The following is a 27,980-nucleotide window of genomic DNA, read 5'->3' as shown; positions in this document are numbered from 1 at the left end:
ATATAACGCACCAGTACCGAAATACTTTTTTAAAAATACTTAAAAACTTTATCGTAAAGAGCGAGGTGTTGAGAAGGAGCAACCCCCCTCATATGCGTAATAATTTCTGTTCGGTTCAACTTTTATTGTTGCTCCTTACTTTCAGTTGAAAAAACTTGTTTTTTTAATTATTGTTTTAATGTTTTAATAAGCTAATTATAACCGAATGCGAGAGAAAAACCGGTTTACTCAGATTAAATTAAGCAAACTTCTTCAGTGAGTTCTGGATAATGCCTAAGTACCGTTAGCTCTTCTACTAGAATTTAATCTATGCATTGACCTAGTGCTGGGCATTATAATTAACATTTGTAAAAAAAAAAATCCAAAAAATAGTATTGTTTCTTCGATCGACATAGTATCGAACTTTATTTTTTTTTTTTTTTTTTTTTATTTTATTCAATAAAGGAGGAAGCCATAGGCTTGTCGCATATCCTTTTTATCTTGTTGTCCAGTGTCTCTGCTTGACAATTGACGACCTTTACATAATTGTTTATTAAACTCGTGAGTATACCTTTAAATATGTGGATATATTTTGAAAAAATGTATATTTCAAAAAGATAAAATAATATATTTTAAAAAATATGAATATATAAAATAAATATATTTAAATATATGATCTATTTTATTAACAAATGTGTCCAAAAAGAGAATAGTTAAGTCACCATATACTACTAACAAAATAAAACAAACACTACCACAATGGGCGTAGGCAGCATCTTGTGTAGAGGGGGGCAGCCACTTCTGTGATGGAGGGGGGAGGGGTCTTACTAATACTTCCCAAGGTCCTTTGAATTTAGGTCTTTAGAAACTAGTCATTCTATATTCCGCTAAAACTCGGCCTTTAACATTTTCCATGTTCTACTTTTCCTGCAACAGTATCAAACAGTTCGTGGTAACGAACTGTAAGTAATGAGCGACCCGGCTCAATGGTAACCGAAACTGTAGAAAACGGAATTTTATACCAATAGATCCATCAAAAGAATCAGATTTTAATGCTGATTTCAAATATATAAGTTTCATCAAGTTTAGTCCTACCTATCAATACGTACCTGAGAAAATTTGGCTGATTTTCGAAAAAAGGGGTAAAGACCCCCTAAAAGCTATAGAACTTAATGAAAATTACACCATCATATTCAGCGTATCTGAGAACCCTACTGCGGAGGTTTCAAGCTCCTATCTAAAAAGAAGTGGAATTTTGCATTTTTTGCCAGAAGAAAGATCACGGATGTGTGTTTATTTGTTTGTTTGTTTTTTGTTTTTTACCCCAGGGGTGATCGTAAAGACCCAGTGGTCCTACAATATCGTAGGAGGGCTCATTCAAACGGAAATTAAAAGTTCTAGTGCCCTTTTTAAGTGACCAAAAAAATTGGAAGGCAACTAGGGCCCCTCCCACACTCATTTTTTCCCAAAGTCACCGGATCAAAATTTTGAGATAACCATTTTGTTCAGCATAGTCGAAAATATGATAACTATGTCCTTTAGGGTGACTTAATCCCTCGAAGTCTCCGGGGGGAGGGCTGAAAGTTATGAACTTTACCCAATGTTAAGATATAGTATTGGTTATTAGGAAGTATACAGACGTTTTCAGAGGGGATTTTTTCAGGTAGTGGGGGGCGTAGTGGGTCGGGGGTTATGTGGGAGGATCTTACCATGAAGGAAGACATTGCTATGAAGGGGGCGCCGGATTTCCCAGCATTATATAAATAAACATCAGCAATTATATATAAAACAAAACAAGTTTTTTAACTGAAAGTAAGGAGCAACATCAAAAATTAAAACGACAGAAAAAATTACGTAAATGATTTGGTTCATCCCCTGGTCAATACCTCGCTCTTTAAGCCAAGGATTATTTAGTACTTTCATAAGAGCTATTTATTCTAATTAACGGCATTTGTGATTAAGGGGTCATTTTAAAAGAATTGGAACAAAATTCGAACTTTAGCTTAAAGAGCTAGGTATTGACTAGGGGGGGAACCCTCTAATATACGTATTAAAAATATAAGAATATAGAGGTTCGTTACGTAAGTTAATTCGTAAGTTACGTATATTTATTACAATAAAAACGTTCGTAAATAAAATTAAACAGGTTTCGAGAAAGCCATTTAACCAAATAAAATTAAAATTAATATTCAATTTTTTTTTTAAAGATTCATGTACGGTGAGCCAAAGTCAAAACCTGCATTAATTCAAAAACGTTCAAAAATTAAATAAACAATAACAAGTTTTTTAACTGAAAGTAAGGAACGACGTTAAAACTTAAAACGAACAGAAATTTATCCGTATATGAAAGGGGCTGTCCCCTCCTCAACGCCTCGCTCTTTACGCTAAAGTTTGGCTTTCTCACAACTTCATTTTTTTTAAACAATGAAAAAATTTAGCGTAAAAAGCGAGGCGTTGAGGAGGGGACAGCCCCTTTCATATGAGGAATAATTTCTGTTCGTTTTAAGTTTTAACGTCGTTCCGTACTTTCAGTTAAAAAAACTTGTTTTTTTTATTTAATAATACAAGAGAGCCTCTATCCAACTTCCTATTTCCAGAAAACATAAACACCACACAAGCGATTTGACACAAATCACATTATGGTTAGATAACAGCTTCTTCTAAGAATTCAACTCAAAAGTTTACAGTTGGGCAAAATTAAATATCAAAATTGGTATAGAGGAGACTGGCCCACGTTTAGCGAAAGCAAACAGTTTCAATATAAGAACCTATGGGGCTTCTGGTGGATTTTAAAAGCTCTGACAGATGGCAGTGTGTGTTTTTAGAATGTCTGACCTTAATTCATACTTTCACCAAAAATATCAGATTAGATCAGGTTTTAAGGTGATTACCTCTGGAATTTTGTTCAATTTTGTCTGAAAGCCTACTCCTAATTACGAATACTAGAAAACTCGCGTTGTAAACTCACATTGTATTATCTTATTATATGCCTGTTTTTGGCAGCTTCCGATACGTGCCATCTTCACCTATTTGCTGTTAGTATTTTTTCATCCTGCGGGATAGCGAACTCCCATGTTCGGCCACAATACCTGGGGCAAATTCCGCATGCCATACCAAGGTGTCCAAAAGTGAGCCACACTTGTAAAGGCTGTGTAAACAGCATATGTAAAGGTTGAAGGCAAGCTTAAAACCTAAAACTGTGTTAATTCTGGCGTTGTTTAATCCTGTCAGAACAGTAGGTGAACTTAAGTTCCATTTTTTCCTGTTAAATTTCATTCAAGATAAAATTCTTAAAAGTAAAACAGAAGAGAAAAGAAAGAAAGGTGGCTGTGATCAAGAAGAACATAAAACAGCAATTTTTTCTGTCTTATTCTACAAGAAGTCAGTTGGATTCTCTAGAAGTGCCATGGCTGTTCCTAGAGGAACGCTGCAAGACTACATAAAAAAAGGTTGAGACGCTGAATATCCCTCTAAAAAGTCTGGACCTGGGTTTCTTTACACCCTGTTACAACATATGATAAATATTTACAGAGGAACAAGAAAAAGGACTAAAAACTTACTTGAAAACGATAGCTGATATGCTTTCGACTGTATTCCCATAGAAGCGTGTAAATTTGCATACACTTATGCCATTATTAAGAGTATAAAAGTACCAGATAACGGAACTGCAAAGGCAGTGGAGACACTGGAGGAATTACTTGTAAAGATTGGTACCGTGGTTTTATGGATTGCCTTAAAACTCTATCAGTAAAAACGCCAGATAGTTCAAGTCTATGACGGACAACTGCTTTTAACCGTCACAGTGTAGGAACTTTCTTTAACCACCTGGAGCGAGGTCTATATAAACAGATGTCCAGACGACAAGAAATTTGAAAGAAGACATTTCAAGAAATAGCAACTGGAGGACTTAAAGTCCACTTTTGGAAGGAGACTGGAGCAAGAGACTTCGTGCTAACTGACTTTTCTTGAATAACATACTGTGAGCGAATTGACCTGTGTTCCCCTTTGGTGCCAAACTAATTGGTATTGGAATAGACTGATATTAGTGGATTATATAGAATATTTTGGATATATAGTATGGAATCTTTGGAGCATTATTTCAACTAAATTTTTCATTAAGGTTCTTAACTTGCATAAAGATAAGTTGCTTTTACTTTTGTCCTCTCCTTATTAGGAAATGCCTGCATTTAAAGAGTTTGATATCGCGTTAGCTAACTTCAAAAATTATCCTCATTGGCCAGTAAAGATACTAAAAGTGTCCAAGGATAGCAAAAAAAAGCCATCATATTTGGTATTTTTCTGTGGGACACATGATCAATACAGACTTATTGAAGCCAACTTGTCAGAATATAATCCAAGCGTCAGCCGAACTTCAACAAAAAATACTGCAGGAGTAAAGGCTGTATTTGAGGAACTGAAAAATTCGCCCGATATTTATAAATCCCTTTCCAAGGCATATAATGCATCAAAGATTAAGGAATCTAATACAGAAGAATGTTCTTCGTTGATGGATAAAGTCATTTCTACGGAACTTGACCTGGAAAAAACTAAGCCAGAGTTAATGCAAAATGTATCTAAGAAGGTTAATGAAAGGTTTTCGGATGCTGATTCTTCCCGCCACTCATCCCGACATTATTTGTCAAATATATGACGCTATTACTCTTGATTATCAACCAAATTTGAAAAAATTGAACAGTCGCTGAAAACGCTTCGCAACCAAATTATAAATCAAGAAGAGAAAATCATGAAAATTGAGATGAAACTAGATTCATTTGAACAAGAAGTGCTGCTTGATTCGCTAATTTTGCATGGTGTTAAGCAGCAGTCCGGATCTGACCTCCAATCATCAATCCTGCAAGTTTTCGTAAACAAAATGAACCTGACTGAAATTAATGTTACCCAAATTAGGAATATCTACAGATTCAAAATATCTCCTGCTTTAACCAATGCCTCCCTAAACGACAAAGTCCCTCCTGTTTTACCTAAATTTGTGAATAGTGATATAGCGAAGAAAGTCTTCAAAGCAAAAGCCAGGTTAGCTTCAAGTGAAATTTTCCTATCGGAAGCATTGACAAAGAGGCGACGTGAGATAGTATATGCCGCTAAGGACAAATTTGGACATAGAAATGTTTGGACTGATCGTGGGCAAATTTTGGCAAGGCCTAGCGGTGAAAGTGTCACTAGAAAAATTCATACTCTAGCCGAGTGTTTTAAAAAATAAGTTGTTTTTTTTTCATATGTTTAGTATCCTGCAGTATTGCAGTATTGGAAGGATTCTTTTGATTTTAATTATTTATTTACTTTTTCTTTTTATTTATAGCCTCTTTGTTATTTATTTATTTATTTTATTTTGTGTGTGTTGCGGTGCAGGTTTGATACATAGTCTCCTTAAATTATATGAATTTTTCTAACTCAGGCTTTGGGTATTTTTACTCCCTTGATGGGCGTTTACTTCAGTTACAAAGAAACCCCTTAGTTTTGAGTATTATTAATAATTCTATTAGTCAAATTAAAAGAAATTCCGTAAATATATCCCAATCAATTACTAGTAAGTACGTTTTTTATTTAAAGTGGGTTAGTAAATGAAATGATCATTTTTCGGTCCTTCAACTCAATACTCGGGGTCTTTGCTCATCGATTTATCAGTTGAAGCAGAAAATTTCTGATGGGTGACCTGATGTCATCGGATTATGTGAGACTTGTCTGAATTCTAGGAGTGAAATGCTTATAGATAAACCCGGTTACAGAAGGGAGCGACAAAATTCCAGAAGGATGAGAAAGGCGGGTCTAGTAATTAATATTTATGACATTTTTCTCTAACTAGTTTGAAGCGATCTGTCAAGGATTGCTGAAGAGACTTCTTAATTTCAGTCTATTGAAATTAATTTAAAAAATAAGGTTTTTATAATTGGTAATGTTTATAGATCTCCCAGTGGATCTGTCCCTTCTTTTCTTCAGGTCCTTGATGAGGTCTTGGATTTAATAGGCAGACGTCCATGTGAACTTGTAATAATGGGAGACTTTAACTTAAATCTAATTGACTTGGCTTCCTCTACTACGACGGATTTTCTCTCAGATATGCTCACTGCTGGGGTTCTACCAACAACCTGTATTCCGACACGTGTAACTAATACGTCAGCGTCTTTAATTGATAACCTTTTTTCGTCTCTTAATTTGGTTCGGAATTCTGTTGTAGTGAGTGATATTTCAGACCATTTTCCTGTATTTTCAAGTTTTATCCTTGAAAAAACATAGAATAGGGACACTCCAGCATCTGCTTCAGCTTCTTTTAGGTTTAGTTTGAATGAATTGATCCGCCTTAAATCCCATTTAGCTGAGAAGACATAGAATATTTTTGGTGATGATAATGATTTTTGTTTAAAGTTTGACTATTTTTATGAGTCAGTGAAGGAGTCTATTTTTGACGTATGTGCTCTGTCCTCCTCTACTTCAAAGTCAAAACGATCTATTCCTCTTAACCCATGGATGACCCCTGGTCTTCTAAAGAGTCGGAGAAGAAAAAATAATCTCTGGAAAGCTTTAAGATCAGCAAAGCCCTCTTTGATTGCTGCACGTGTTCAGCAATTAAAACTCTACAGGAATGTTTTCAATTCCTTATGCCGGAAGGCTAAATCCCTTCATTATTCCAAAAAATTCCTGGATTGTGGGAAAGATATTCGAAAAATTTGGCAAGAGGTTAAATCTGTCCTCAAACGTTCTTCTTCGGCTCCTTCCATCCCTCCAAGTCTTGTAGTTGGTGATGTGGTTGTTGAGGGTATTCCATCTGTTCAAGAAGCATTTACATCATATTTTGCCAATATTGGGAAAACCACTGCTTCTTCAGTCAGGTCTTCACAGTCACAACCAGATTACAAATCTTATCTTGGTCCGCCTTGTCTCAAATCGATGGTGTTATATCCGGCTTCTGATATTGAAGTAGTTAGGATTGTAAATAGCTTGAAGGGTTCTTCGTCGTCTGGCCCTGACTGTATTCCAACTATGGTAGTTAATTTCATTCTTCCTTCAATTATTTCTCCATTGACAAAGTTTTATAAATCTTTCTTTTGAAAATGGGATTTTCCCCAGTTCTCTTAAGCGAGCTAGAGTAATTTTTTTATATAAAGGTGGACCAAGAAGTGACCCAGCCAATTATCGTCCTATATCTTTGCTGTCTGTTCTTAACAAAATCTTTGAAAAGACCATGCTTTCCCATCTGCTTGCTTTTCTAGGGATTAAGATATTTCTCTATTATTTCATTTGGGCTTCTGAGATAAAAAGTCGACGGGGGATGCGTGTGTAAGTCTTTTGAATTTTCTCCATACCATGCTTGATTCTTGTTGAAATCCCGCAAGTATAGCCAAAGATATTCATAAGACTTTAGATTCTTTAGTTGATGAGATTCTGCTGTATAAGCTATCACAAAATGGTGTAAGAGGGCAGGCTCATGCTTGGTTTGATTCCTATTTGTCAGGTAGAACTATCTCCGTAGATTCCCTTTCCCACTTTTCGTCTGAAGTTGAGTTTGGTGTTCCTCAAGGTTCTGTTCTTGGACCGTTTCTTTTTGATTTATGTTAATGACCTTATGGTTGCGGTTATGAATCAAAAACCTACAGTTTACTGTCGCCTATGTCATCCTGAATCTTTCAATGCTGAAAAAAATCCATGGTTTTTGCAGGATGCGGACACTCTCTTTGCTTTCGCTGATGACAGTACCATTGGTACTGTAGTAGGAACTGAGTCTGAGATGCTTCCCAAATTAGTTGACCTTTTTGAGAGAGTCGTTCTTTGGTTTTATGCAAATTTCCTTGCACTAAATGTTGCTAAGTCAAATTTTTTAATTTTTTCCCGTATTTCTCTGGCGTGCCCTGAGTTATCTAATATACAGCTTTAAAGAGGCTCTTTCAGTAGACCTAAGGAACGATATGTCCGATTTCTCGGTAGTCTTCTCGATGAAAACCTTTCATTCAAGCATCATATTGGACTAATTAATATGAAGATCTCAAGGAGTCTTGGAATTTGGAGGGAGCTAAAACACATTTTTCCTGGATCAGTTTTAAAAATTCTGTTCCATTGCTTAGTTCAGTCTTACGTCTCTTATTGCCCTACAATATAGATGTCAACTTTCTCTTCTTTTTTGAAACCACCTTCTAAGTTATATGATAAGGCAAGAAGGCTTATACAGGAAACAAATTGTACTAAAACTAACCCAACTAGCCTATTACTTGATTTGCAGTCTCTCTACATTCTTTCGTGTGCGTCTTTCACTTTTCATCAAGTTCATGGTGAATTCAAACTACTCCTTCTTTCGTCACTGATAAATCTTCGCATCATCTTCACAATTCAAGGAATATTAATATTTTATTTACTCCATCGGTGAAGTCTGACTTTAATCCATTAACTGCTTGTCGTATCGTTTGGAATAGCTTACCTGAGTCAGCTCAAGAATGTCACTCGTTTGGTACTTTCAAAAGAATCTTAAGAAATTTTTTAATGTCTTCATTTTTCATGTTTATATATATTTCTGTTAATTTTATCGTTATTATTTGGGGGGGGGGGTCACACTAGCCTGGGTTGGAAACATTTGTTGTAAGGGGTACTGAGTTTGTCTAATATTTTTTGTGGTTTGGTTTCAAATATATATTTAGAATTTGGTTTAATTTATTGGATTGTCTTACATTTTTTTTGTTTGTTTGGGGGGGGGGGGGTCAAATAAAATCGCTTTTTGTTTGGGTTTTTTAATTATTGTTTTTTTCTCTTCTCTGTTTTGTGTGTGCGTTGCGTCTTTGAAAGGTTGAAATGCAATGCATTATATTGAAAATACTTTTTTTTTTTTTTTTTTTTAGTTTTTATGCCATTTCTGTTTTTCCCCTGTTTTTTTCCTGGCCATAGAACCTTACGAGGGGTTCTATATTGATGTGTTTATGCCTTAAATTTATTGGTTGAATAAAATGATTGATTGATTGATCATAGGGTGATCCACGCGGAATAAATTGATAGTTTGTTAGTCCCCTGCTTAGTTTTTGATTTTTTGATTTTTTTTTTGCATCTTTATTTTTATGTGGATCATTGTATTTTATGATTTTCTTTTTTTTTTCTTTCTTGTGTTGAGTCTCTTAAAGGTGTGAATGTGTGATTTTGAAAAATGTTTATGTTTCTTATGCATCCGTTTCAGTTTTGTTTATCCTCTGTTTTTTTACTGGTTATAAAACCTTAATCGAGAGCTTATAGTGTAGTTTCTTGTGGTGAGTTTATTGATTGAGTAAATTGATTAAGTAATTGTTTGATTGACGAGATGGATATTGTCTTAAAGACAGAAGTTGAAATAAAACTGCCACCATTGACAGGTAGAACGCCAAGATTAGCGGAGCGGCTTACTTTTGGTGTTGATCAGTCAATGTATAATTAGAAATTAATACTCGTTGTTTTTTTTTTAAACCTTAAGTAATAGTAATAGTAATTTATTAACACACACAAGGACAATACATTTTACTCACTACCGACCCAAGAACCTGGGGTCAGGTTGTCCTAAGGGTAGGCATATATCAAAATTTCATATTCACAACAGAAATATAAAACCTAGGCCTAAAAAAATAAAATAAAATAAAAATCATTCCCCTTCGCACGCGGTTCCTACCACCAATAACAAAATCACTATACTTGTCCTCCAGGTAAATAAAAAAACCAAATAAAAAAAAAAAAACTTTAAAAAAAAAAAAAAAAAAAAAAAATTTAAAAATCATAATGAAATTCATTTTGTAATTTTTTATGCTGACCATATTCTTTCTTAATTTTATAGCCGAAAAACAAGCTTTAATGTTCCCCGGGTCACTTTTCTTTTTCTTTTGTCCGGTGGCCAAACATAAGCCAGAGACGGCCGAACCAGTGCCAGGGTGGCCCAAGTTTGGCACTCTTGACCACTTGGATAGAGAGGCATCCAGGTGGAAAAATGGCGGAGTATTTCTAATTTTCTTTTTCACGGATGGTACTGAATGAGTTACTTTTTCTTCGGCATGCTCAGCGACTTCTTATCGCTTGAATCAACTCATAGAGAATTAAACAAGTCAAAACCAGCCGATTGTGGGCCAGTCTCCTATCTATATATCGGACCGAAAATCAATATTGAAGATCGAAACGTAAATGTTGATATTGCAAACAATATTTGGAAATTTCTGTTTGTTTCCAGCTTTTTTAACCATCTACCAGGTAACATCCAACAAAAAATTCCAACATACGTAAAGTTCTCGTTAATGTCTAGCGTAAATTTGAAGTTCTAGGGGGAGGGGGAAGCTGCCCTCCCCTGCCCCCCCCCCCACCCTTCCCTACGCCCATGACTACCACTATACCTTTAACTATCTAGGGAATGGTAATAAATTTCATGAGTAACCTCTCTTTTGCACTTTTTCAAAATAAAACCTTTTTTTTTTTTAATGGTTGTTCAAAGGCTAAATGTCCTTTATCACTGAAGTAATTTATAAAAAAAAGTAAGTTGAAGAAAAAGGTAAAAATTAATTCGAATTAATTTTCTAATTTTTTTTTTAAAAAGAAAATGTTTTATTTCAAGGAAAGAAACCCACGATTCTTTTCTTTTAAACTAAATACAGTCTATATGCCTATTGACTATTATTATTGTCAACACTTGCACTTTTTGCCCTGGGCACTCATCCTACAGATCGGATAGTCATAAAAGTTTGAGGGAGGGCTCATTCGACAGCCTGTTAGCTCATTAAGATTAGCTTATTAACTAATCTTAATGAGGCATATAACATTTATGGTTAATTCATATAAATAGAAGTGAAGCGTATCCATTGAACAGTGCATTGGAATTATGCCAGCTCCGTATATAAAAAAAATGTATAAAATGTGAAAAAAGTACACACAAATTAGATTAAGCAGGAATTATTTATTTACTATCCCTATATGAACCACTACTATGTTAATCCTATTCATCCCTTAGACTATTTAAAAAAATGTACCGTCAGGAAAATAAGCACCGGAAATTTTGGCGACATCTCAATAACGATAGTGGAACTGCAAGCGACGTGCGGATGCTCCTTACCTGAAGCAGCTAATGTACTAATAAAATGTTCCCGATAGAATCTGTTCAACCAAAAATTAATGAGCCTTGCCAAATCATAATTTGCCAACAAAGGCTTAGGAAGGAATAAAAAAGATAGAAAGTTAATACTAATGAGTTATTCCAGTCGTCACTTTGATAATAAAACGTCGCATAAAACGTTTTTCATTCGGATATGGCCCTATGCTTTCCAGAAAATTAGAAAGTCACTTTTACATGGTTACAATATTTGAAAAGCTTTTTTGGTAATACTTTTTCTTTACTTTTTTAAGCAGCAAAAGAAAGAAAAGTTTTAAGTCGTAAACTTTTCAAGCTATGCTGCAATTTTGTTGCACCAAAATTCCAAAAAAATTCCAAGCGAAGATGGAATTTCAGTTTGAGGTGGGAGATCGAAAATACATTCTTCTAAAAACATTATTGGTGATCGTTAGAATATTGAATTTGGCTGACTGTCATGGCTATTGAGCTTGTTTTCTGAAAAGAGCACAGCTTTTAAAAACAATGATATGGGAATACATCTTCAATTAGGATGGATTCCTTGGGGAACATATTATAAAATTCTGAAACAGACGAATTATTTTAAAAAGAAATGGGGGGAGAAAGTGATGCTTCAAAAGAGGGTACCTTCAAGTATAAATCTTTAAAATTGCTCTTTTTAGTCAATATATTTTCCATTTAATGTTTCGTCTTCGAAAATTTCCCCAAAAAACTTGAACACATATGAGAAGAATTCACTTCTAACATTTTAAATGATTAATAAAACACTAGAAAGAAAATATTCAAGAGAAAAGATTTCCAGATCATATTCTTGCCCTCCAATAAAATTCAAATAAAACGTTAATACACGAATTCAATTTGGAATTCAATTCGAATTCAAAAGAACCGTTAGAATGTTAGATGAACGTTACACGATGAAAAACAGAGGGATTTCTTGTAAAAAATCTTGTGACTCAACAACTTCAGTCTTTTTACTGGCCTTAAAGACGGGGTTGACATTACTATTAAATAAATTAATAAAAGTGTAGATTCATTTCATGAATTCTTAGTTGATGTGAACGACATAACTGGATTCCTTTGTAAAATATGGATACACAAAAAGTTGCAGAAAAAGTTAGATGCAGAAGGGTAAGGTCAAAGGAGTCTTAAAATGACGAGAAATTGTCAAAGACCTGCAAATGTTTCGTCGGAAATGGGAGACAACAATGGGAAATATCAAAAAAAAAACTGTATAAAAATAGTAGAATCACAAAAAAGGGCCCCATAAAAAGGGCCCCAGAACCCTCCGGGTAAATGCCTGGCTGATAAATGCCTGGTTGATAAGTGCCCGGCTAAACACCTGGCATTTATAAATGTCTAGCTTCTAACAAAAAGATGACATTTTTCACTAAATTATTCCACGAAATTATTCAGGCTATTCAACCATTCAGGCCATTCTGTATCTCTTAGGCAAAGAAAATAGTAGACTTTAAAGAGTTAGATCTTCAGGACTTAACATGGGGAGGTGGATATTAAAAACTACTAGCACCGCTTACAGTGCCGCACCTAATGATTTCCTTAAACAAAGTGGAAAATGTCAAAAAAATTGGGTTGTCGAAAAAAAATATCATAGAAAATTGTCAAAAGAAACTGTCAAAGAAAATGGTCAAGGAAAAAAAAACGATTAATCTACGATGCAATCAGACTAGACCTGAAACTTGTGTATAAATGATAGGTAATAAGCATTTTTATTTTCAATTAACATTTAAAGTCAAAATACAGTTTGCATAGATTAGGCATAGGTTAGCTTGAGAACATCTTGGCAGATTAATTAGAGTTGTTGAATTTAAGCTGGACTGATTTTGAATCGCCTGAAAAGACTTAAAGCAACAATGTTGTGTAGGTCGCCAACTTCTTGTTGTCAACAGAACGAAGATTGTGTTGCTGCTCATTCTTGTCGACACTAGCAGGACTTTCCACTTTTGTAAGTTTTTCATACTCTTTGTAAGCGTCTCTGAGAAAAAGAAATAGACCAGTAAAACTACGGTTTGACCGGGACAAAATTGCAACAAAAGGTTTTTTTACACCAAAATGTTCAGAAAAAATCGCTGAAATATATATCCAAAATCCGCTAAAATTACCTGCCGGGAAAACCTTCTGGGGCTGCTTAAAGAGGGTGGAAGGGGGAATATTAGGTTTTTCCATTTTTGACATTTAGGAAGCTTTTCTTACACTAAAATATTCAGAAAAGAATCGCTAAACAACATATCTGAAATCTGTTAAAATCACTCGTCGGAAAAGTCTTCTACGGCTTCTTAAAGGGGGTGGAAGTGACAAAAAAATCGTTTTTTTTCTTTTTTGACAATTAGGAAGCTTTTTTTACACTAAAATGTTCAGAAAAAATCGCTGAACAGCATATTCAAAATCTGCGAAAATCACCCACCGTGAAAACCTTCTGGGGCTGCTTAAAGGGGGCGAAAAATGGAAGTTTTTGTTTTCGATTTTTGTTATTTCTGTACGTTCGGGGACTCGATTCTGGTATAAATCAACTCGCTGAAACCGAAAATGACGTTACTTTTATTGTAACACGTCTGTAACTTATATTAAACTATAAATAAGATTTTAATAACTCCATCGCAAAAATAAAGGAAATAGCTTTTCTTCCGAAGTGTTAGAAAGATCAGATCAATGGAAGCTTGAAATACTTCAAACAGCGACGCAGGAAAATTTCGAACGGCAATTTAAAGGAGCAGAGAAGTACCCCACTCTTTGTTGCTTCGCTAATTGTTGGAAACCTGGTTATCCGATGAGAATCAACCGTGTGAAGACCAGACTGCAGAAAAAGGGAAACTATAGGCATAGACGCATAGAAACATGAAAAATCATTCTTATTATCGGCTTCTTTTACAGTTGGAAAACAAGAACATTAACACATCTATATATAAATCACAGTTTTGATAATCATCATTTTTAGATCACAGAATATTGAGAACCATCATTTCATTAATGAACACTACAAAAGAGCATAACCACCGTTATTGCAAAACACTAAAATTCTTCTTCTTCTAGAGATGCTGGTTCAGATTTATTACAGCTTGTTCCCATGCACTCTCCGCAAGCAAGTGTGCAGGGCATGCGATTCTTACGGCGAGTGCATCTGGTCGTATTGCAACCTGATTTTCATTTGCAGCGGATAATTTGAAGAAGACTTTTGGAAGCTGGTTTCTTCTCCGTCATTACTGGGATGTAACTATCAGCGGAGAGTCACCATCCCCGGTTTTCCGGTTTCATAGCAGCAGCCTCGCTTATCTATTCCATTACCTGCAAATACACGCGAAAAGAATGGAACTTCACAGTTGAGGGTGTGGGAGGCATCCGATCAGGGCAGACAAATGCGGAAGAGGAAGCGAGCTTGGCCAAGAACAGACGATGTCTCAAGGACACGAAAGTTTCTTCAGGCTTTCCTTTATAAATTCTCAAAAGAGCATGTTCACCAGCTACAATGAGCTCGTCTTTCATAGCCTTCAAGTCCATAAAGACCTTAGCGGCCTCACGGAAAGACGGATCGGACCGGTACATTGGCAGTCCGACAGATTTACCAATTCCTTGTAATCTCGAAGTGGTGTCACAGCCTAGGAACGCGTGCAGAAATAGAATTGCACCACACATGTCCCTTAGTTTTTCTTTGATGGAGCAAATATTCCATAGCTTATGTTCGTTTGAAGCTTTCGTCTCGGATCTGAAATACAGGCCTTTGTGGGTGGCAGTGACATGATAGAGGAGAAGGATAAGGAGCTCAATGTCGTTGCCCATGAGACACGTCAACTGATTTCTTGCACTATGAATGGCTGTGGTTGCAATCAGGACATCCGCGTCAGCAGAGGCATGTTGTGCCGAACATCCCGATGAGGACAATTTTTCTCCTATTGCTAGAATTATCCGCTGCTTGTTTGTACAGTTATGCAAGAACTCTTCCTTCTTACTTGTTAACTTTGTTGTACCAATGAATTCTACCACTGGGCACTGTTTACCCCTGGAAGATGAGCCATACCTTTCGTCGAAGGACCATTGTCATATCCATCAAAAACTACCAAAGCTTTTCCAAATCTAGTGGTGATATACTTGACGTAACTTTCGCAAATGAAGTCAAATGTAAAGTTGGGTTGCCAATGCCAAAAGTCAAATGTTGATTTGGGTGGCGAGCAACTTATATGGCACTTTTTTTTAACTTGCTTCAGGTACTCTCTAGACCTGAAAATAAAATATTTGTTTGACGTTCTCACGTAGCAGGGAAATGGTAAAGTACACAAGGAAATGACAAGATATCAATTCCATGTCACGTGGATAGCACCAGAATACTGTCAATCGATAGATAGAACTGAAAGAAATTGGGGCCCGTCATACCACTCATAATGATCAGCACCAGCACCCACCCAAAGTTAGTATTAATTGCAGATGATAACTAATCTTAATAAGAACTAGACGCATACCCGAGTTATCGAATGACTACTCCAATGAACATCCGCTGCGATTCCGCTAAACTTTCTTGTCTTTCCGACGACAGCTAGTAGGCACATCACATCTAGTGACTGATCTGTGTCGTTGACATTTTTCAAGGCACCGACAGATGGCTCTGATCTCAAAATCAATTGAGAAGGAGGTTCAATCCCCTCCTCCCTCAAACAATAACTTCTGTTTCAATATTGATTGACCCAAGCTATGGCTTAGCTTCATACGGATGAGGCAACATATCAAGTCTATCAAGTCTACTTACTCATAATAATGTGTCTGCCAAACTAGCTGATATAACAGTCAGGTACTTTTGAAGATAGATGACGATCCTGTTGTGTGCGCTGTAGAGCCTGCGTTTCCGAAACCTAACTGTACTTAGTCTTTAATGGGCAGTATAGACTAGAATATTCAAGTTTCTATGCGTCTATGCTTAGTCTCTCTTTTTCTAAAGTCTAGTTTTCACAAGTTTGATTCTCATCAGATAACCAGGTTCCCGACGACATGCGAAGCAAAAAAGAGTGAGGTACTTCTCTGCTCCTTTAAGTTCGAAATTTTCCTGCATTGCTTTTCGCAGGCTGTTCGAAGTATTTCAGGCGTCCATTGATCTGATCTTTCTGTAAAACTTTGGAAGAAAGGCTACTTCCTTTATTTTGGCAATGGAGTTATTAAAATCTTATTTTTGTAGTTTAATATAAGTTAGAGAAGTGTTACAATAAAAGTGATATCATTTTCGATTTCAACGAGTTGATTTATACCAGAATCGAGTCTCCGAACGTCTCGAAATAACAACCCCTTTCACCCCTTTCACTCCTTTTAAGCAGCCCCAGAAGGTTTTCCCAATTTCAGCGGATTTTGGATATGTTGCTCAGCGATTTCTTCTAAACATTTTAGTGTAAAAAAAACTTCCTAAATTTTAAAACTGAAAAAAAAAAAAATTTCGCCCCCTTCCACCCCCTTGAAGCAGCCCCAGAAGGTTTTCCTGGCGGCGATTTTAGTGGATTTTGGATATGTTGTCCACCGATTTTTCGGAACATTTTAGTGTAAAAAATCTTCCTAAATGTCAAAAATGAAAAAACCTATTTTTTCGCCCCCTTCCACTCCCTTTAAGCAGCCCCAGAAGGTTTTCCCGGCGGGTGATTTTAGCAGATTTGGGCATGTTGTTCAGCGATTTTTTCTGAACGTTTTGGTGTAAGAAAAACCTTTTGTTGCAATTTTGTCCGGGTCGACCAGCTTTTCTCCGTACTTTTACTGGACTAAAAATTCTATTTGGGTCAGTGGATCCCGTAAGTCTGGTAACCACAAAAAAGAAGAAGAAGGAGATAGAAGTTGATATAAGCAATGTTTTAATAGCACACAAATTTTACCTGCAATTCTTTGAAGTCCATTTCAAATCGTCGGAGCAATAAAACCTGATGCAACTGCCCTTCGTGTCCTCGCCAAACAGTGTCTAAGGAGATGTCTAATTCCTTAGTTTCATTTAAATATCTGTAAAAATTAATAAGAAATGGTTCAGACAGCATGAACATCAAAATGAGAAGGACAATTGGGAATTCTTTTCGTAAGACCGTGGAATTCCATATCTAAATGAGAATTTCGACCTTATGTCCAAGGGCCTTCCTCAGCAAAACATAAATATATAAAAGAAAAGCTTTAAGTCCCCGCTTGAACTTTGCTGAAGTAAGGATGCTGATACTGTTTTAAAATTCTCATTTTAGTTTTAATAGTTGTATCTTATTGTAAGTCTCTTTTCTTTTATATATTTATGTTTTGCTGAGGACGGCCCTTGGACATAGGGTCGAAATATTCATTTAAATATAGAATTTCACTGTCTTGCGAAAATAATTCCTTATTGTTCTTCTTGTTGTTGATGTTTTTGATGAAAAGGCAGTGTGGTCTTCGTCGCTGTTAACGTTTTGGCTTAGACAGCATTGTCAAATAGGTCTTGAAGACTGGCGATTTCGGCTAGAAAACGTAGATGCACTCTTAAATTTAAATTGGCAAAATTTACAAAACAAAGTCTTTTAATTGAGGTGCGTTCGTGAAATAAAAAATGATAAATATTTGAGTTTAAGGAAAAGCTAAACAAAAAGACACCAACTTAAGTTCCAAGATATGTTCATAGTTCAATTTTCTGTGTTTGCTTCAGCTTTAAGAGGTAAACCTTAATTTTATGGAAACAAACTCATTATTGCATTATATCGTTATTATTAATACAATTAGATACATCAGAATTTCAATTGTAGCGAGCGGAAAGCAGAGCTTAAGGACGTATATTTAAAAATTTTAAAAATTTAAATATTTTAATACATTTTATTATCTCCTTTCCGCATCACCCCCCCCCCCCCCTTCTCCATATTAAACTAATATGAAGAAGAAGAAGAAAAAAAACTCAGCAATAAAAAACTATTGATTTTAACACTGAAACACTGATTGAACACTGAATGTCTAACGTTTAGCTATAAAGAAAAGGCAAAAAAAGAATCGTTATTATCAAGAATCGTTAAATCAAGCTCCGACGAAATGCCTGAACTTGTATATTCTCCTGTTCTGAATTTTATTCAAAGCAATTTGCTAATCGGAATTGAGGAGGATATTATCAAAATACATGGTATGGAGTTTTTTGACGTGAACATAGTCAAAGAAGCTAAAACTTTATTGTGGCAAATAAGTGCACCTGAATTTGATTGCCCAGTACATAAGGGGAACAATGCACTTTCTAATCATTTTAGTGACATTATTTCTCTGTTAAGATCTCTTGACAGTAGTGACACTTTTGCACCTACGTTTGTGATAAAGCGACCTACAGAGGTGCCATGTCTCCCTGCAAATGCTTATACTTCTTTACTCTCTAAGTTTAATGAGCTACAACAAGTGGTTGTTGAAATGTCAGGGAAATTTTACAATTATCAGTTGAATTTTCCTCAACTTCCGAAACATACCCCAGCAATTGACACTCATACGACAGTTATTGTTTCTAAAGTGCCTTCAGATTTGTCTGATCCGATTAAACGCAAATCTGTTCTCGATCAAATAGCTGGGCATGAATTAGTTTGTAGTGTGAAACCTGTTAAAGACAGATTGTATGTCAATATTGATAAATCTGCAACTGAAGATTTTTGTACATCAGTTCAGAACTTTATTACCGGAGCAACAGTTAAAGTACGATCCAAGCGCTTTTTTGGGATTCTCAGAGGTTTCCCAGTTGATGTTGACCTTTCAGTTATTAGAAGACTGCAAGGTATAATAAGTGCAAATCGACTGGGCCAGACTATGTCAGTCAAGCTGGAATTTGAAGTCTCCTTCACTCAGTCTGCTTATTTCAAAGAAGGAATTAAAGTTTGATATGAATTTTTTCAAATTCACGTATTTAAAGAAATAACTAAATGCTGCTTCAAATTCCGATCATACGATCACTTTCAAAGTGCTTGCACCAGCAATGTCCCGAAATGTGCCAGATGTGCTGGGCCACATATTTCTACTAAGGAAAGTCCTTGTAGTGTTGCTCCCAAGTGTGCTAACTGTGGTAAAAATCATACTTCTTATAGCTTGTCCTGCCCTATATCTAAGGAACTAATGTCGCGCTCCCACTTTTTGCATTGACTTTGGAGTTTTCAATAATATCGTTTAATATTAATGGTACAAAGGATAAGGATTTCGTTATTGATGAGTTCTACTATGATTTTGATTTGGTTTGTTTACAGAAGCATCTTCTTACAGACTCTAGCATTAACGTTTTGCGTCGTAGCCTTCATCATGATGTGTTTTTTACAACTGCCAGAGCCACAAGAGGCCGCCCATCCGGCGGGCTAGCTTGTGTTTTTAACCGCAATCCAAATTTGGTTTCGCCGGTGATTTTTTACTCGGATGAGTTTTTTTGGCTGTTCGTATGGACACTATAGTTTTCATTAATTCTTATCTGCCTTATGATGACCGTTCCTCTAGATCGATGGCTAGATTTGCTAAAGCCTGTAACACGTTGAAGTTTCTAGTGGGAAAAATTCTTTCTTTTTCTCTAGATTATATGATCATTGGTGACCTCAATGCGGATATAAATAACTCATCAGTGAGATGTGATTTGTTGTTGGATTGCCTTCCATCTTATCATATTATACCCAAAACTCATCCGTATTCTTATATTCACCATTCAGGCAGTAAGAGCAATATTGATCACATTATTTTCTCACCTAGTATTATTACATCAATAGTGTTTGTACATGCTGAAGAACAAAACTTAGACCATCTCCCTATCTCCCTTACTCTTACGCTGAATTTAAACCCTGCTAGTTTCTGCAAAGTACCCCAGTCTTCAAAATGGTTTGAAAAAAGTAATTGGAAGAAAGCTGATGTTCCTCTTTATGCGTTTACACTAACAAGGCTGCTGTCTGCAATACGAGTTCCCTATCATCTGCTTCAGAGCTCTATACACGGGAATTGCAAAAAGGACCTGGATTGCTATTATAATCAAATAATTAAATGTTTAAAAGATGCCGAGGCAGTTGCAGTGCCGCTGCAACGTGTTAGACGTGGTACGCAAAAACCTATTTGGTCTTTAGATCCTAATTTAAAAACTTTGAAAAATAAAGCTAAGTTTTGGTTAAAAGTTTGGAATGAATGTGATAGACCGCCCTGTGGTATTGTTTCTGACCTTAAGCATAAGACCCACAGGGAATATAAAAAATATCTTAAGTCTTTGCGTTATCGTGGTATGGATTTTCCAGTGTCAAAGAGAGAATGGCGAAAAGTTATTAATTCTGAGTCGATTAGAAGTGATGTACCAAATAGTGATTGTCTTTCTGCATCTGCTAGGCATGACCATTACTCGTCTATTTTTTCTAATGTTAATTACCGTGTGCATTCTTTGTATTCTCATTCTCTTTCTGCTATTTTTAGTACCCCTCTATCTCAGCGTCTCTGTGTTCCTATTTCTCTTTCATCTGTAATTGAAGCAATTAAGAAACTTAAATCAGATAATGTTGATAATGATGGTATATCTAAATTTCACCTTTTATTAGATTGCTCCCCCCTTATTAACCATATACACCTACTTCTCCAGATGTGTATTTGTACTTCTAGTGTACCGGAGAGTTTTTTGTGTGGTACTGTCTCTTCAATTTTAAAGAAGGGGAATTCTCCTTTTATTTGCTCTTCTTACCGACCTATTTCTGTCTCTTGCACTTTTAGTAAAGTTCTTGAGCATGTTTTAATACCTTTTGTGACTAATAATATGCTTGAGAGAGATAACCAGTTTGGATTTAAGCCCGGAGTAGGTTGTCAACACGCACATCGTGTATTATCTTCTTTGCTCCTTGAAAATTCTTCTAAGGGAAGGAGTATATATCTTTGTACTTTAGATCTATCTAAAGCTTTTGATAGTGTATGTCATAGTCAGCTTTTCTCTGCTCTTCGTGGTTACGGTGTCAATCTATCGGTTATTTTGCTTCTTCGGTACTGGTACTCTAATTCTTTTCTTCCGCTGAAATCTGTGCCTGCATCTAATATTAAATTGAAAAGAGGTTTAAGGCAAGGTGGAGTTTTATCTCCGACCCTTTTTGATTTGTGTATTTCAGGAGTTCTGGCAAAGATTTCGGCTACCTATCTCTCCGGTTTTTCTGATGTTTCCTACCTGGCTTACGCTGATGATCTGCTTCTTATAAGCCGTACTAAAACTGGTTTATCTAACATGGTTTCTCGTTTTGCTACTTCTTTTTCAGACATAGGCCTGTCTCTTAATGTAGATAAATGTAAATTTCTTTCTTTTAATAATATTTCTAGTACTTCCCTTCGCTGTAGTGGCTTTACTATCCCTCTCGTAGATTCTCTTCGATGACTTGGTATTTTTATTACTAATAGTCTTCCGAGCTTGCGCCAGCGCACAGTCTAAGATATTAATATGAAAATTAAATTAGGATATACTAAGATTGTTGCCAATAGAGGTAAATATAATAAACTCGCGTTAGCCAAGCTCTATTCAACTTTTTGTGACCATTCAATTCTTTTTTCTTCTGGAATTTTTCTCCTTCTGAAGAAAAATGAGTTTAAAAAGAATCCGGATTAATTATTTTAGACTTTATAAATTTTTGTTGTTTCTTCCACCTTGGATCAAAAACTGGGTAATTATTAATAAATTTCTTGTTCCCAATATTACTGAAAAACTGGAAGCACTACACAGAAAACTTTCAAATACTGCTTGTATCCGTTTTTCTCCGCACCATCACCTTATCAGGTTTTTTCAGTCGTAATTTATTTTTTTTTTTCTTTTATTTGTTTAGTTGTTTTTCTCTGTTTGGTCATTCTACAATTTATATTTTTAAATAGTGAGTAAAAATACAATAATGATAATATTAATGCCTGCTTATTAGATTCTGCATGTTGTCAGTTTTTTTTTTTTTTTTTCCTCTTTGCCCCCCCCTTCCACGTTTTTATTTTTTTTTTTTTTTTTTTTTTTGCTCTCGTTTCTTTTAAATTATTATGTGTTACACTGTAATTTGGTAATTTTTGATTTATATATTGTCTTGTGTCGCATTTTTTGTGTTTTTCCTCGTGATACTCCACGTATTGTACCTCTGTATAGTGTGGGTTAAAAATAAATAATAATAATAATAATAATAATTAAGCAGAGTTTTCCTTATGAATAATGCCTTGTGTTTCAAATTGGGAAACCAAACAGTTTGTGTTAACGAACTGTAAGTAAGGAGCGACGCGGCTCAATAGTAACCGAAACTCAAAAAAGGGAATTTTGATATAAATAGATATATCAAGATATATCAGAAGAATTGGTTTATTATGTTGATTCCAAATAAATAAGATTCGTTAAGCTTAATTTTACCCATCAATGACTACGCGCCCGAGAATATTTGCCTGATTTTCGTAAAGGAGAAAACACCTCAAAAATCTAGATAATCTAAATGAAAATACCACTATCAGATTCAGCGCATCAGAGAACCCTCCTGTAGAGGTTTCAAGCTCTTATCTTCATAAATGTGGAATTTTGTATTTTTTGCCAAAAGAAAGAATACGGACGCGTGTTTATTTGTTTCTGTTGTTGTTGTTTTTTTTTCAGGGGTGATCGTATCGAACCAATGGTCCTTGAATATTGAAGGAAGGTTCACTAGGACGGAAATTAAAAGTTTCACTGCCCTTTTTCAGTGAACAAAAGGATTAGAGAGCAGCTAGCCTCTTTCTGTTTTGCTAAAGTGGTTCGATCAAAATTTGGAGATAGCGATATTGTTCAAAATGGTTGAAAGTTCCAATAACTATGCTTTTGGGTGATAATATGACCTTCCAGTCCCTGGGGAAAAGTCTTTAAGTTATGAAATTTGCACATCGCATAGTATTTCTTATTGGGAAGTGTGCATACATTTTTCGAGTGTGGGGGTGGTGGTAATTTTTTTGCTGGGAAATCTTCCACGGGGAGAAATTTCCCCGTGGAAGAAAGTTTCTAGGGCGTTAACTTTTCAGGGGGAGTTTGGCGTTAGGGGAATTTGCCAGAATTCCTGTATGAAATTCTTTTTTTTTCGTCTTACTTTCTCTTTGTCGACTTAATTTCACATGTGAAGATGTTAATGCTAATTTTCTGGGGTATATTTTCAAAAGATTGAATTGCCTATAGAGTCTTTTCGTGGAGGGGGAGCTGGACTTCCCAGGATTATTCAAAGAGCGACCAGAAATTAAATTAAAAAAAACAAGTTTTTCAACTGAAAGTAAGGAGCAGTATTATAACTTAAAACGAACAGAAATTATTAGGTAAATGAGAAGGACTGCCCCCTTCTCAATACCTCACTCTTTACGCTAAAGTTTGACTGTTTGTCCCAGTTCTTCAAGAATGACCCCTACAAGAAACGAGGGTCGGTTAATTAGAACAATAAGAAGCTTTTTAAAAAGTACTAAGAAACTTTAGCATGAAGAGCGAGGTATTGAGGGGGGGGGGCAAACCCCTTCATATACATAGTTATTTCTGTTCGTTTCAAATTTTAATGTTATTTTTGACTTTTAGTTGACAAAACTTGTTTTTTTTTATTTCATAATTAGAAAAAAATTTTAATATACTTTTATGCCACTGAACAAATTATTTTATCTCTTGTGTTCTGTTGCAGTTGAGTAATTTTTAGGTGAGGCAGATATATAACTATATACTCTTTCTATTGTTAATTTTTTAAAAGCTTTCCTGAAAAATGAGGTTTTCAAAGAAAAGTAAAGAACAATGCCCAACAGACCGTGGTAACGATATGTAAATAAGGAGCGATTTGGTCCAATGTTAAGTGAAAATCTAAAAAACAGAGTTTTGCCAACCACAGATTCGTCACTTAAATTGACCTTTTATGGTGATTCCAAATATATAAACTTCATTTTGATGACACCATCAAAAGCAAAGAGCCTCAGGAAACTTGCCTGGTTTTCAAAACGGGGGAAATACCCCCAATAGTCAAGGGGTTACCTCCAATAATCACCATCAGATTCAGCGCTTCAGAGAAGACTACTCTAGAGCTGTCAAGCTCCTATCTGCAAAAATGTAATATTTTGCACTTTTCGTCAGAAGAAAAATCGCGGATGTGTGATTATTTGCTTGTGCTTTTTTTCCCAGGCGTGATCGTATCGAATCAATAGTCCTAGAAGATCGAAAGAGGGCTCATTCAAACGGAAATTATAAGTTCTAATGCCTTTTCAAGTGATCAAAAATATTGGAGGGCAAATAGCTCTCCTCCCAAGCCCACTGTTTTCCCTAAGTTGTCCAATCAAAATTTTGAAATAGCTATTATGTTCAGCATGGTTGAAAGGTCCAATAACTATGCCTCTGGGGATGAAATGCACTCCCCCCACTACCTCTGGGGAAAGGGCTGTAAGTTATGGAATTCTTCCATTTATTAAATATAGTATTTGCTATTCAGAAGTACACAGATATCTTTCGGGGGGGGGGGGGGGATTTTGTACGAGGAGAATTGTTCCTGGGGAGTGAAGTTTCCGGGGAGAATTTTCCAGGGAAAATTTACTCGAGGGGAATTCACCCAAATTCCTGCACGATATTTCTTTCCTTTTTTTGTCTTGCTTTCTCTTTGGGGACTCAATTTTACATTTGGAGATGTTTTTGGGGAGTCGTTAGGGAGGAATTTTCAGCGGGGTTGGCATTGTCCAGGGTATTCTTCAGTGGGGGGGGGGGAGGGTCCATGAGAGCAATTTGAAAAAAATCACAGAAAAGGAGGGCTATCAGGCAAGACTTGAAAAACGATCAGAAATTAAATTAAAAACAAGTGAGTGAAAGTTAGCAGAATTTTCAGGCGAAATCGTCCACAAAAAAGGAATTGTCCGTAGGGAATTTTCCAGATTTGAGGGGGGGGGGTTGATTTATGCGGGAGCCAAATTCCATGGAGGAATTTTCATAGGGGAATTTTCCATGGAGGGGGAGGCATATTTTCCAGTATTATTGGTAAAACGATCAAAAATTACTTAAATATTTTATATACAGAATAATATCTGTTTGTTTTAGGCTTTAATGTTGCTCCTCACTTTCAGTTGAAAAAAAGTGTTTTTTGTTTAGATAAAACCTAAGACGTGCTAATGAAGTCGTATAATCATTAAAACTTAAAACGACCGGAAATTACTGTCAATGAATAAACACAATTTGAATCGAACAGAAATTCCAATAAATAATCACATGAAACATAAAGACAACTTATGCTGATATAGATGAATAAATTAATCTTACGAAAAGAGTTAAAAATGAATGATCAAGTCAAACTTAAAACTAACAGAAGATACTACAAACAGGGGTAGGGGTAATACCCCCGACCCCTAAAAATTCTAAACCTTATTGCGTTATTTAAGTTTTATTGATAACTATATGTATTTCGAAACGTGTGGCTTAATTGTTCAAAAATTTTTACGAAAAACAAAAATGAAATAAAATCACCATAATAGTTAAGGTGATTGGAGAACACTGAATGTTTAACATATAATTAAAATTCAAGATTTGACTTAGCACAAATTCTGACTTTAAACATTAAAACATATAACATATAATAACATAAACATATATAATTACAGTTTTTAAACATATAAAGTAAAATTATAACTGAAAATATTTGACTATATGCTAAAATTATGTATCCTAAACAAAATTATGTTATGACACATAATTATATGCTAAAACTTAAAATAAAAATATATTTAAATATGAAAAGCAAACAATTATACTTGTCAAACAGTTCGTGGTAACAAACTGTTTGACAAGTATAACCGCAAGGAGTGACCCGGCTCAATAGTAACCGAAACCCTAAAAAGCGGAATTTTAATACCAATAGATATATCAAAAGAATTGGCTTATTAAGATGATTTCAAATATATAAGTTTCATTAAGTTTAGTTTTACCCATCAAAAGCTACAAGCCTGAGAAAATGTGTATGATTTTTGAAAAAAGAGGGAAAGACCCCCAAGAAGTCATAGAATTTTAATGGAAATCACACCATCAGATTCACCGTATCAAAGAACCCTACTGTAAAGGTTCCAACCTCCCATCTGCATAAACGTGGAATTTTGTAATTTTTTTCAGAAGAAAGATCACGGATACGTGTTTATTTGTTTGTTCCTTTTCTTTTGTTTTTTTTCCCAGGGGTGATCATATCAGCCCAGTGGGACTAGGACGTCGGGAGAGGGCTTATTCTAACGGAAATAAAAGGTTCTAGTCCCCTTTTTAAGTGACCAAAAAAATTGGAGGGCTAGGCCCTCTCCCACGTCACTTTTTTCCCAAATCGTCTGATCAAATTTTGAGATAGCTATTTTGTTCAGCATGGTTGAAAGATCCAATAACCATGTCTTTGGAGATAACCTGACCCCCGACAACCCCTGGGGAAGGGACTTTAAATTATAACATTTGCCCAATGTTTACGTATAGAATTTGTTGTTGGGGATTTTTCAATGGAAGTGTAGCCAGACATCATGGAGTTATTTTTTTAAACGATCAGAAATTAATTAAAAAATAAGTTCTTCAACTGAAAGTAAGGAGCAACATTAAAACTTAAAACGAACAGAAATTACTAGGTATATTAGAGGGGTTGACCCTCCTTAACACATCCCTATTTACGCTAAAGTTAAAATTCTCCCATTCTTTCAGAGCGACTGCTGAAACACGAAATTTGTTTAATTAGAACAAAAAGATTTTTTTTAAGTGCTAAAAAACTTTAGCGTAAAAAGTGAGGTGTTAAGGAAGGTGCTACCCCCTCCCCCTTCATGTACGTAATAAGGAGTGGTGCGTCTCAATAGTAACCGAGACTCTTAAAAACATAACTCTGATACCAATAGATCAAACAGTTCGTGGTAACGAACTGAAAGGAAAGAGCGACCCAGCTCAATAGTAACTGAAACTCTACAGGAGTTTTGATACCAATAGATATATCAAAAGAATTGGAGTCTTATGCTGATTTCAAACATATAAGTTTCATTAAGTTTAGTCTTACCCACGAAAGGTTACAAGCCTCAGAAAATTTGCCTGATTTTTGAAAAAGAAGAAAAAAACCCTAAGAGTCATAGAATATTTATGAAAATCACACCATCATATTCAGCGTATCAGAGAACCATACTGTAGAGGTTTCAGGTGCCTATCTGAGAAAATGTGGAATTTTGTATTTTTTTTTGCCAGAAGAAAGATCATGGATGCGTGTTTATTTGTTTGTTTTTCTGTTTTTGTTTTTCCCAGGGGTGATCCTATCGACCCAGTGGTCCTAGAATATCGTAAAAGAGCTCATTCAAACGGAAATTAAAAGTTCTAGTGCCCTTTTTAAGTTACCAAAAATTGGAGGGCAACCAGGCCCCCTCCCACGCCCCTTTTCTCATAATCGCCCGATCCAAATTTTAAGATCGCCATTTTGTTTGGCATAGTCGAAGTCAAATAAATATACCTTTGGAGGTGTCAGGGCCCCCCCACAGCCCCCTGGGAAAGGTCTTTAACTTACAAAATTTGCCTATTGTTTATGTATAGTATTTGTTATTGGGAATATGTATACTTTTTTGGGAATATGTCCCACGGGGATAGTTTTTCATGGGGAGGGAAGTTTCCAGGAGGGAGGGGGGATTTTTCAGGGGAAAATTTACATTGGGGGAATTTGCCAGAATTTCTATACGAAATTCATCTTATGTCTTGCTTCCTCATTGTCTACTCAATTCCGCGCATGGAGATGTCAAGGGTAATTGTCCAGGGTAAATTTTCACCAGATTTGAGTTGCTTAAAGAATACTTCCTTGGGGAGGAGGGATATTTCAGTAGAGGAGTAGCCAGATTTCCTGGCATTATTTAAAAAACAATCAGAAATGAAATAAAAACAAGTTTTTTCAATTGAAAGTAAGGAGCAACATTAAAACTTGAAATGGACAGAAATTATTCCATATATAAAAGGGACTGTCCCCTCATCAACGCCCCGCGCTTCACGCTAAAGATTGCCTCTTTGTCACAA

The 27,980-nt window shown here is 35.6% G+C and overlaps 1 protein-coding gene across 1 annotated transcript in view; it reads right to left on the bottom strand.

Moving 5' to 3' along the window:
• LOC148941146 (guanine nucleotide exchange factor DBS-like) overlaps positions 1 to 27,980 on the bottom strand; it is a 269,621-nt gene that overhangs the window by 97,020 nt on the left and 144,621 nt on the right. Inside the window, exon 12 of the mRNA XM_089103905.1 lies at positions 16,906 to 17,026. Coding sequence (XP_088960031.1) covers positions 16,906 to 17,026 — 121 coding nt within the window. The remainder of the gene's footprint in view (positions 1 to 16,905; positions 17,027 to 27,980) is intronic.

The sequence above is a fragment of the Artemia sp. Qi Xiang Cuo genome, chromosome 18 (assembly GCF_049724085.1).
Source record: "Artemia sp. Qi Xiang Cuo chromosome 18, ASM4972408v1, whole genome shotgun sequence".
NCBI classification, from domain to species: domain Eukaryota; kingdom Metazoa; phylum Arthropoda; class Branchiopoda; order Anostraca; family Artemiidae; genus Artemia; species Artemia sp. Qi Xiang Cuo.
This window is presented reverse-complemented; position numbering and strand designations above follow the sequence as displayed.